This window comes from Arachis hypogaea, chromosome 15, assembly GCF_003086295.3.
Source record: "Arachis hypogaea cultivar Tifrunner chromosome 15, arahy.Tifrunner.gnm2.J5K5, whole genome shotgun sequence".
In the NCBI taxonomy this organism is placed as follows: domain Eukaryota; kingdom Viridiplantae; phylum Streptophyta; class Magnoliopsida; order Fabales; family Fabaceae; genus Arachis; species Arachis hypogaea.
In genome coordinates, this window is record NC_092050.1 from 18,383,013 (window position 1) to 18,394,417 (window position 11,405).

The 11,405-nt window shown below is 36.3% G+C and overlaps 1 protein-coding gene across 1 annotated transcript; it reads left to right on the forward strand.

Annotated features, from left to right (window-relative positions):
- Positions 1 to 6,845: 6,845 nt before the first annotated feature.
- On the forward strand, positions 6,846 to 10,037 carry LOC112749787 (uncharacterized). Its single transcript, XM_025798173.2, has 3 exons — positions 6,846 to 7,019; positions 7,149 to 7,357; positions 9,530 to 10,037. Exons 1-3 carry the CDS (start codon positions 6,915 to 6,917, stop codon positions 9,798 to 9,800), a joined length of 585 nt encoding a protein of 194 aa, XP_025653958.1. The 5' UTR covers positions 6,846 to 6,914; the 3' UTR covers positions 9,801 to 10,037.
- The last annotated feature ends 1,368 nt before the right edge of the window (positions 10,038 to 11,405 follow it).

The window sequence follows — 11,405 nt, forward strand, 5'->3', positions numbered from 1 at the left end:
ACCTTACATTTTTCAAGAACAAATACATTTAGAGAGAAGAATTATCCAAAATCTGAGTGCATCGCGTCAGCAACCACTGATGCTATGATGCACCATGAGCCATGAATAGAAGTCTTGATGTATGACGAGTGAGCTCTGATATGCCATGTTTACCATGGAAGGGTACACAACTACATATATAATTTTGAGGAACGAAAAAATGCATGACGTGCATTAAAATATATATTTATCTATTTTTATTATATAAAATTTGATACCAATATTTATATTAAATTTTAGTCATGTTTTTTTTTTTATAATAGTGCCATGTCATCAGCAACGTTAATTATTTGACAAAATTTAAAAATTAACTCATCATTCTTTGGTAAAATATTTTTAAAAAATTAAAAAAAAATATTTATTATTATTCAATTAAAATATAAATTACTAATTAAATACAATAAATACACTTTAAAAGTATCATAATAATAATAATAATAATTATAAAAGTTTTTAATTACAAATGTTATAATTTTATGACATATACATATTAAAATTTTTATTAGGGTAAAAAACTAAAATAAGTCATAGGGAGATACAAATTACATGAATCAGACAAAAGGAAAATTGATTCAACAATCAACCAATGCATAAATTCATGTAGTTCGAATCACCACATTCGAACTTGAATTGAATGTAATTCGAAACAAGCTTCTCCGAATTACGTGCAGACGTGAAACATACATAATTCAAATCGATACAATTTGAATTACTATCACACGTGAATTCAATATAATTCGAATTGATCTGGTTCGAATTACTCCCAGGTGCCAATTCCTATGTAATTCGAATGATGTTGATTCGAATTACACATTGTACAATTCGAATTAGGCTAGTTCGAATTAGTGAGGACCAGACCTGTATATATATGGTGTGAACGTGAGTTGCTCTCATTAGAGGGGTAAGATGGCTAGTGAGGAGAGTTTTGTAGTGTTGGTTCACCACAGAGGATCGATTAAGAGAAAAACTCGTTCCAGTGTGAAGTTCACTGATAAGGATCCTCTCTGTATTATCGTGAGGCCTACGACGAGTTATGATGACCTTGTTAGCTCTGTACTGCTGAAACTTGGTCTGGAAGGTGTGAAACGGGTTAAGAACTTTTTCTATCGCATTCCAATCATGGTGCTCCAAGAAACCGTGAAGTATGATTGTTTCACGATCGGGAGTGATGAGGACTTGCAGGTCATGTTTCATTGTCGCCGGCAGTTTCCTGAAGTGAGGACACCAGAGCTGTTGGCAAAGTTGGTTGATGTGGTATCCAGCTCGGGGGGTTCGAACTGGAATACCCCACTTTAGCCACGGTAGCCGGTTCTAGCTCCAGACCTGCCGTTGCTTCTTCCTCCGTCCCTGCGTACGAGCCACCCATCCAGCCTGTCGCCTCCCTTTCATTCGCTGTTGATCTCAACGGCAGTGTAGGCGACGAGGTTGGAACAGGAGAATTTCTGCCGACCTCTTTACAGTGTGCTGCACTGGCTGGGGTTGGAGATGGATTGTTGGATGATCCAGAGGACGATGATGTCGAGCCGGATATGATTGCTGATGATAGTGGCGATGATATTGGAGCGAGTGAGCCTGCAGGGGTGGGAGGTGGTTCTAGCTCTGGCACACAGCAGTACCCTCCACATTTTTCATCTTTGGACTTGGATGCCATGAGGCACGAGGGGGTTCCTGGGCAGCCTGCTGGATTTGGCGCTAGAGATGCGGAAGGGTCTGCAAGTATGACAAAGTTCCAGGTTGGTCAGCAATTTCAGGATAAAGATGAGGCCCTGTTAAGTGTCAAGACTTACAGCATCCGCCGAGGGGTACAGTACAAGGTAGTTGAGTCTGACTATCGCCGGTATGTGAGGAAGTGTTCTGAGTTCGGGAATGGGTCCACATGGTTGATTCGGCTGAGTCTCTGGCAGCGTAAGGGCATTTGGGAGGTCAAACGGTACAATGGTCCGCATACGTGTCTCGCGACCTCCATCTCCAACGACCACAGGAGTTTGGATTATCATGTGATCTCGGCATTCATTATGCCAATGGTTAGGGCTGATGCATCCGTCAGCATCAAGGTGCTCCTAAATGCCACGACCGCACACTTTGGGTTTAGGCCGACGTACAGGAGGGTCTGGTTGGCGAAGCAGAAAGCTGTTGCCCTCATCTATGGTGACTGGGATGAGTTGTACAACGAGCTCCCTAGGTGGGTGTTAGGAATCCAGTTGACGATGCCTGGTACTGTTGCAGTCCTTAGGACGAGCCCTGTTCGAGTTAGTGGACAGCTGGACGAGTCTCAAGCTTATTTTCACAGACTGTTCTGGACGTTTCCACCGTGTATCGAGGAATTCCGTTATTGCAAGCCGCTGGTTAGTATTGACGGCACCTATCTGTATGGCAAGTATGGGGGAACGTTGCTTGTCGCGATTGCACAGGACGGGAACTCCAACATACTCCCTGTTGCATTCGCACTAGTCGAGGGTGAGAATGCTGAGTCCTGGTCCTTCTTTCTCTCCCACCTGCGTCAGAACGTGACACCGCAGTCGGGCCTGCTGGTTATATTGGACAGGCATAACGGCATCAAGGCCACGCTTAAGGCTCCCGACGGAGGATGGCTACCTCCATCTGCATACCGGGCATTCTGCATTCAACATGTAGCAGCAAATTTCGCCCTAACCTTCAAGGGCAAAGACGCAAGGAGGCTTCTTGTGAACGCGGCGTACGCTAAGACCGAGGTAGAGTTCAATTACTGGTTTGATATTCTATGGTCTGAAGACCCGGCGATGTGTGACTGGACGAACCGGATTGAGTATTCCTTGTGGACACAGCATTGTGATGAGGGGCGAAGATTCGGGCACATGACGACGAATATCTCTGAGTGTGTGAACTCAATCCTCAAGGGTGTCAGAAACCTCCCTGTGTGCTCGCTGGTGAAGGCAGCATACGGAAGGTTGGCCGAACTATTTGTCCGCAATGGGAGAGAGGCTGAGGCCCAGCTGGGTACCGGACAACAATTCAGTCAGCACTTGGTGAAGTGTATCGAGGCCAACTTGAAGACGGCAAGGTGCTTCACGATGACTTTGTACGACAGGGATAACTCAGAGTTCACCGTCGCAGAGACGACTCCGACTGGTTCATTCTCACTGGGTAGCTACAGGGTCTCACTTGGATCTCAGACATGTGACTGCGGATACTTCCAGGCACTTCATTTTCCGTGTCCGCATGCACTGGCATGCTGTGCCTACTCACGGCTTACTTGGCAGCCTTACGTCCACCAGGTGTATCGTCTTAGTTCGATGTTTAGTGTGTATCGGATGGAATTCACACCTCCCATTCCGGAGGGTTTCTGGCCACCATATGACGGGCCGACAGTGATCCCGGACCCGAACAAGAGGCGTGCGAGAGAGGGTCGTCCGAGGTCCACTAGGATACAGACCAATATGGACGAGGCAGATCCAAACCGGCCAAAGAGATGTGGCCTCTGTCGGCAACCCGGACACACACGTCAGAGTTGCCCACAGGTCGGAGGACCAGAGCATACAGGGGGACATGAGTAGGTGTATTGTTAGCTTTGGTACTTTGTTTATTTCACTTTGGCGTTTAGATTCCACTGTTATAGGTTTCCTTATTTGTAGTTGATAAGTGATAGAATTTGTTAATGTTAATGCGATGTACTTTGCATGGGATATTAATTAATGAATATGTTCCGTTTCCAGAGTTTTGTACGAAATGTCTGTTGAATACACAAGGCAATAAATAAATCTACAAATTAAATGAATACATGAGTACCCAACAACATCATGATATAGGCACGAGTAAAGCGGCGCACAGTCTCCTCATCGGCTCCCACGGGGCACTCCTCAAAAGTCTCTTGGAACCAGGTGCAGTTTACAGCGAACTTCTGAACTTGGCTCGGAGGAGGAGTCACTCCAAGCAACTCCTGAAACCACACCCAAGCAGGACGACCACTCTGGATGTATATCTGAAAATCTGTAAGGCAACCATTGACATAGCGCCCGTCCACTGGCAACCCCAACTGGTATGCCATGTCCTGAAGTGTGATCGTGCACTCTCTGAACGGCATGTGGAAGGTGTGCATCTCCGGACGCCACTGCTCGACGAATGCACTGACAGGGGCTCATCTAATCGGAACCATCTATCGTTCAGCCTCACAAGATGGTATAATCTGGCCATCTGCAAGTACGGAACGTACCGCTCATCGAGTCGCATGCCCTGTTGCCGCCGCATGCTCGAGATGCATCGCTGGGGCTGCACATTACATGGACCGCATAATTAGAACCACTTACAAAATCACTAACAAAAAAAAAAAAACTAACAACAGAAACCACTTATGCAAACCACTAACAAAAACTACATGCAAAACCAACATAATAAACCACTAGTAAAACCACATGCTTAAATCGCTAACATAAACCACAAGCAAATCTACTTACGAAAACCACATGTAAAACCACTAACATAAACCATCAACAAAACCGCATACAAAACCACTTACAAAAACTACTAACATTCACCACTAACATAAACCACCAACAAAATCGCATGCAAAACCTCTAAAATAAACCACTTGCAATACCACTAGCATAAACCATGAACATAAATCATCAACAAAACCGCATACAAAACTACTTATAAAAACCACTAACATGAACCACTAGCATAAACCGCTAAAATAAACCACTTGCAATACCACTAGCATAAACCACGAACATAAACCATCAACAAAACCGCATACAAAACCACCAACAAAAACCACTAACATGAACCACTAACATAAACCACCAACAAAACTGCATGCAAAACCTCTAAAATAAACCAGTTGCAATACCACTAGCATAAACCACTAACATAAACCACCTACAAAACCACTAACTCAAATAAACCACTAACTCAAATAAACCACTAGCACAAAATTTTCTATCTACTAACCTCGTCGTTGATGACCCCGGCTATATGAGCAACTCCATCCAAACGATATAGCCTTTTCGGATCGTCCCCCATCGGCTGAGTATTCTGCTCGAGTCTTTCTCGGACCGAATCAGTGTCGTTTTCTTTGAGATTTAGTGGGATATGAGAATGGAAAACTGAATCGAATGAGCTTGGTTCGAACTCCTTATATAGCCTAATCCCTTGTAATTCGAATCAACCCCTTTCGAATTACTACTAGTTGCAAAATGTGACTAATTCGAATCAATAAGGTTCGAACTCCTTGGGGAATCGCGCTCACTAGTAATTCGAAGCCACCTAATTCGAATTATTCCTTTTTGTACGTAATTCGAATCTTATTGTTTCGAATTAGTATGTTAGTTTGGTTAGCTATAATTCAAAACGAGTAGCTTTGAATTAGTTCAAATGAGGTTCAAATGAAGCTAATTCGAATTACATTAAAATGTGGTTTGGTTGATTGATGAAGCATTTTTGAGAATGGCTGATTTGTGTAAATAACTCATCATGGCTTATTTAAGTTTTTTGCCCTTTTTATTATGATATTTTTAGTCTACTTATACATATTACATAAGATTTTTATATTATTCTTTTGTTTCTTAATCCTTCATATCAATTGACTAAAATTTCTTTAAATAAATTTAAATTTGACATATTTTCTTACTAAATATATTTAAATATTTTTTATATTTTTTATTCTCATTCATTTTTTTAACCCAAGTAAATTTAAACTATATTTTAATTTGTATTAAATTTTAGTTGAATAATTATATAAAATTATATATAAATTATCAAATAAATGCTCTGTAACATATTTTTAATATAAAACTATTCAAATTTAACATTAGTTTATATATTATCTAATTAATTTTTAAATAATATAATATTTATAAATTTAATTTTGATACACTCTCAATATAAAATAATTGTACACGTGCATTTAATTACATAAAGCCACATTAACAAAAATAATTGTCTTTAATATTGACCGCGTAAAAAATTAGGGGTGAGCACGGATCGGTTTGGTTTGGATTTATCGTAAAATTAGAACCGAACCGATCAAAATGTAATTAGTTCGGATTTGCATTTTTTTATACATGTACCCGAACCAAACCAAACCGATTAAGAACGGATTGGTTCGGTTCGGATAATTGGGTACCCGATGATTTTGAAATTCATAAAAAAAAAAACCAAATTTTTATCTTAAAAATTCAACAAGTACAATAAACATGTAACATCAATAGAAATAATCCAAACATGTGAACACCAAATATATTAAAAACTAAACTCATTAAAATCTAACATATTAATAATGAATAATCATTGTCTAATGGAAATGCCATATATATTTTTTTAGTTTTTTTATTTAATTAATATATGATCAGGTTCGCAGGTTAGTTCGGATTCCGCACCCCCAAACCGATACCCGAACCAATCACTAACAAAAGCTATCGGTTTGGTTCGAGTTGGACCCGATTACCCGTTAGTTTTAGAATCAATTTAATTAGTTCGGTTCGAATTCGGACGGGTAATCGGATACCCACTACCCGTACTCATCCCTATAAAAAATCATTCAAAAGAAAAGAACGAATATAATTAAACTATCAATACATTAAAATTAAATTCAATACTTATTAAAATACATTATACGGTATAATTAAACCCTTATTTTAAACATTGGCCGTTGGTAGTCACCAAAAAAAAACATTGGCCGTTGGTGCATGCATGCGGATTTATTAACTCGCATTCTTGTTCCCTCCAAACAACAAAAAGCTTCTCTCTCATTGTTTAACATTTTGTCAAAATATAAGTCACTATCCTCTTTCGGTCCTTCTTCTTCTTCTTCTTCTTTATATACCTAACTTAACCTCAAACAATGACATACACACAGAGCACTCAACTCATCCCAAGAAAAGTAGTGACTGATTCATAAAATGGAGAAGAAGAACGTTGTGGTTGTGGCGGTGTCCTCTGTCGTTGCCATCTTCGGCATCTTATCTGCTGCTTTAGCTTTCGGTGCTGAGGTTACCAGGGTCAAGGTCTCCACTTAATCATTCGGCGACATCTCTCTTTCTATGTCTTCACTGAGCAAGACATGATAATGTGGGAAAAGGTTTGGTTAGTAGTGTAATACTAATAACAGTTACTGTGGAATTTTCGCTTTGCAGGCTTCCGAAGTTCCGATGATTAGTGCTGAATACTGCATATATCTCCGGGATCGAAGTAGTCCGGCTTCGGGTCTTGCTGTAGGTGCAGTGGTGGCTCTTGTGATAGCACAGATAATATTGAATGCTGCAAACGGGTGTTGGTGTTGTTGTTGCAGAAAATCTCCTCATGCCAAGCGGAGCTGTGTACTTGTCTGCAGTATTTTGTCATGGTATGCTAATTTCATCACTTCATAGTTGTTTATTTGACTCTGCTTCTGCCGTTTACTTCTTCTGTTGTCGATTATGCCTTATTTTTCGTATTCTCATTCTGCTTTTGATTTTCTAAAACATGTGATGGATTGCATGTGTAATGTGAAAGCATGCATACATTAAATTCCACTCTTAGCAAGTTTATGGAATGCATCAATCCAAAATATAACATTGAGAAAGTCTAGGGGCCAGCAATTTTTGTTGTTTTGTGACCAGCACCTTAACCATCAAAAGAAAAATGAATGATCTTCCATCATTAAATGTAATCCCACACCATTAAAAATATTATTGATGGCCAATTGATGGTTACAAAACACAAAAATTGCTGCTCCTAGCACTCCTCTATAACATTTATTGAAATGCATAATATTAGATGAATTACGATTATAAATATTATTATATATTCTGGGTACGCAGATAAAAAAATTATTAATTACACAAATAGGATAGTGTGCGCTTTTTATTTTTCGTGTGGGAGAGAAACGTGTATGACAATATGGTGTGAAGAGAGAGGTGTTTTATTTGGCTATGGAATGACATAAATCGGAGGCACCGATTTGTTTGCATTGTTTTGTTTTTTAAACAAACAATCACAAATTGGACGGTCCGATTTGTGATTTCGAAAATAAAAAAATTTTTAATGTTGAAATCGGACCGTCCGATTTTTATTTTAACAAATAAAAAAAATAAAAAATACAAATTGGACCCTCCGATTTGGAGTTTAATTTTTTCTTCAAATAAATCGGACCCTCCGATTTGTAATTTATTTTTTTTATCAAACAAATCGGAACGTCCAATTTAAATAAAACACCATATAAAAAAAACACCTAATTTTTCAATAACAATATATTACACATATATTTAATCAATATAAAAAAAATTAGCCAAATTGTGTGTATCCGAAATTTGATACAATTATATGGCCATATTTCAGGTAGTTTATATTTTAGGGTTTTTTTTTTTTAATATATCATGTTTCGGATACATACTACTCGATAAAAAAGTATAGTTATGTAGACAATGAAAATATTAAACAATGTGAATAATGAATATATCGAATGTTCAATTTATTAGGTGTGTAGATGGTTATTCTAATATTAAGATTTAGGTGGGTAATTTGGGGGTGTAGTGTGTTTTTACTTTATTAAGTTAATTTTAGAGCTCATTGTTCACATTATTCACAAAAGTCATTGTCTACCTAGCAAAGTCCCTACTCGATTTGTGTACTTAATATTTTTTGGTCGTATTTAAGATGTTTAATAAGTAGTTAAAATCGTAATTTACTTACACATTACATATTTCAATAAATATTATTTTATTAATTTAAATAAAAATAATCTAGAGTTTGACAAATGATATGTATTTGTTAATAAATTTATGATAAATGTTAGATAACTAATTTTTTAATCAAATATTAATTTATTTTTTAAAAATTATTTTGTTTATATTAAATTTAAATTTTAAATTTTAAATGATAAAATTTTAATTGTAAATTTTAAAATTAGTTAATATTAATTAATTAAAAGTTAGTTTTTTTTACATTTTTTTAATTTATTTGTGAAAGTATTATTCGATTTGAGATAGAGGTTTAGGAAGTATTAGAGATATAACCATTAGTGTTACATTGTACTGTCAGGTTACGCTTTTGGGATAAGTGGTTTCATGATATGGTATTAGAGTTTTAGATCCGAAAAGTCAAGAGTTTGATCTTTTGTGAACTCCAAAATTAACTTAAATTTTTAGGATTAATGATGTAATATTTTTTGTGCGAAAAACGAGAGACTCGACTATTGTTAGTTGAAATATAAGGCAAAAAATAGAGACTAATATCTTTTGCACACACACAAAAAAAAGGAGAGTTGACTAATGTTAATTCAAATGTAAAACAAAAATTAAAAAAATTATAATGGTAAGAAGATAATAATTTAAAATTATTTAATTTAATTTAATAGATATAATTTTATGTATATAATATCTAAAATTACATATTTGTTATATCTAATTACATTTTTTTGTCTCTCGAATATTTTTTTAAAAAAAATATGGTGACCTGACATTTTTGGGTTGGTTGATTATACTCATGTTGGTCAGTTATTTAATAAGGTTAAAAAATGTGTTTGAACTTTGAACAGGGTCACATTTGTTGTTGCAATCCTCCTTTTGGTGATGGGTGCTATCTTTAATAATGTACATAAGGAGAGCGGATACAGCGATAATTACTCGTGCGTTGTTGTTAAACCCGGAGTATTTGCGGCGGGTGCAATCTTATCCGTCGCAAGCATTGCAACTGGGATCACCTATTACCTTCTCTTAGCTGCAGGAAAGAGTGCCGGCATCCCTTCCGATAACTCGTCGTATCCTAACCAGGGAGCCATTGCCACCGCACAACCACAGTTCAAATGAACTAAGTTTTAAAATTAAAATGATTTGTTAAGAAATTAACAAACGTTTGTGTTGGAGTAATGTTACCACTGATGTGTACAATTTTTCGTGCATCTTCTACCTTTTGGTATTAGAACTTAGAAGTGATCCATAGAAAGATGAACAAGAAAAAGTACACACAGTATTTGTGTGTTTTTCATTTCCTTTCTGTCTTTTACCGAACCTTTTCTACTTCAAAATTAAGCACCTTATTTTTAATTGTGTCATCTTTTAATATTTTTGAAAGAATCTTAACCATATAAACTACCTAAAATTGATCGTGTTCATTATAATTGGTCAAATTACTTAAAAATAAAAGTAAATTTGATCAAATACTAAAATCAAATAGTATTTTTGTTCTACCACATTAGAGAAACTACTTCAAAATATACATACTCTAAGTCTCCAACCATGTGCCCCCCCCCCCCCCCAAAAAAAAAATATACATACTCTAAGTCTCCAACCATGTGCCCCCCCCCCCCCCCCCAAAAAAAAAGGATACTTCATCGAATGCGAGTCACAATGAAAAATGACTGAGGTCTGGCCTTTGGGTAGGTTTTGAGATTGATGGAGCTATGTATTAAATACTTCAAGCGTCTTATTTTTTAGATTTATTAAAAGAATTTTGTTTTGGTATGCATTATAAGTGTAAAAGGATTATATATATATATATATATATAATTACGTAAGGTTATGTTATTAAAATAAAAAAAATTATATTAGTTGTATCATTAATCATTTAAAAAAATAAATATAATTAAATGTCTATGTAAAGATATTAAAATTAGACTCTTATTTCAATATTAAACATAATTTTATATCAGGGCAGAGCTACATTGTAGCAAAGGGGCAATGGTCTCCCTAATTTTAATTTTTTACATGTAAATTATATGCAAATTTTTAGGGCTGCACATGGATCGGATAATATCCACATATCCGCGGTAATTATCCACATCCGATCTGAATTTTGCGATATTATCCGATCCGCACTATGGTAGGATCGGATTGCGGATTTAGCAGTAATATCTGCAGATCCGATCCGCAAATCCGCATATCCGCATTGTCTCATATAAATAGCATAGTTTAAGAAAGTAAACCTTAATGTGATATGAATTTTAGTGTGTTATTTTATGAATTTTATGATATCTTATTTTTTATTTTTTATGTTGTACTTCAACTTAGAATAATTAAAGTTAAATTTTGTGTTATTATTTTTTTTTTATTCAAGAGAACTTTTATTGATAATATTTTAGGAATAAATAGGTTTAAACAGGTGAAAAATGAATTTTATGGATATTTTTTGTAAAAATAGCCAAATAGAATCTTAAAATGGTTCTTTTTTGAATTATGCGGATATATCCGATATCCGATATCCGATCCGATCCGCAAGTATATGAATCGGATCGGATCGGATCTGGCCTGAAAAAATGCGGATATCGTATCCGATCCGATCCGATGAGTGCAGTGCAGATCAGATAGAATTTTATGCTATATCTGATCCGATCCGATCCGTGTGCAGTCCTACAAATTTCAGTTTAGTCCCCCTTAAAATTTTATTTTAGTCTTATTTTATTATTATAAATATTT

Coding starts and splice junctions, on each gene's coding strand:
- LOC112749787 (XM_025798173.2), top strand. CDS start 6,915: ATGGAGAAGAAGAACGTTGTGGTTGTGGCGGTGTCCTCTGTCGTTGCC. Junction 7,020..7,148: donor CTGAGGTTACCAGGGTCAAG/GTCTCCACTTAA, acceptor TTCGCTTTGCAG/GCTTCCGAAGTTCCGATGAT. Junction 7,358..9,529: donor GTCTGCAGTATTTTGTCATG/GTATGCTAATTT, acceptor AACTTTGAACAG/GGTCACATTTGTTGTTGCAA.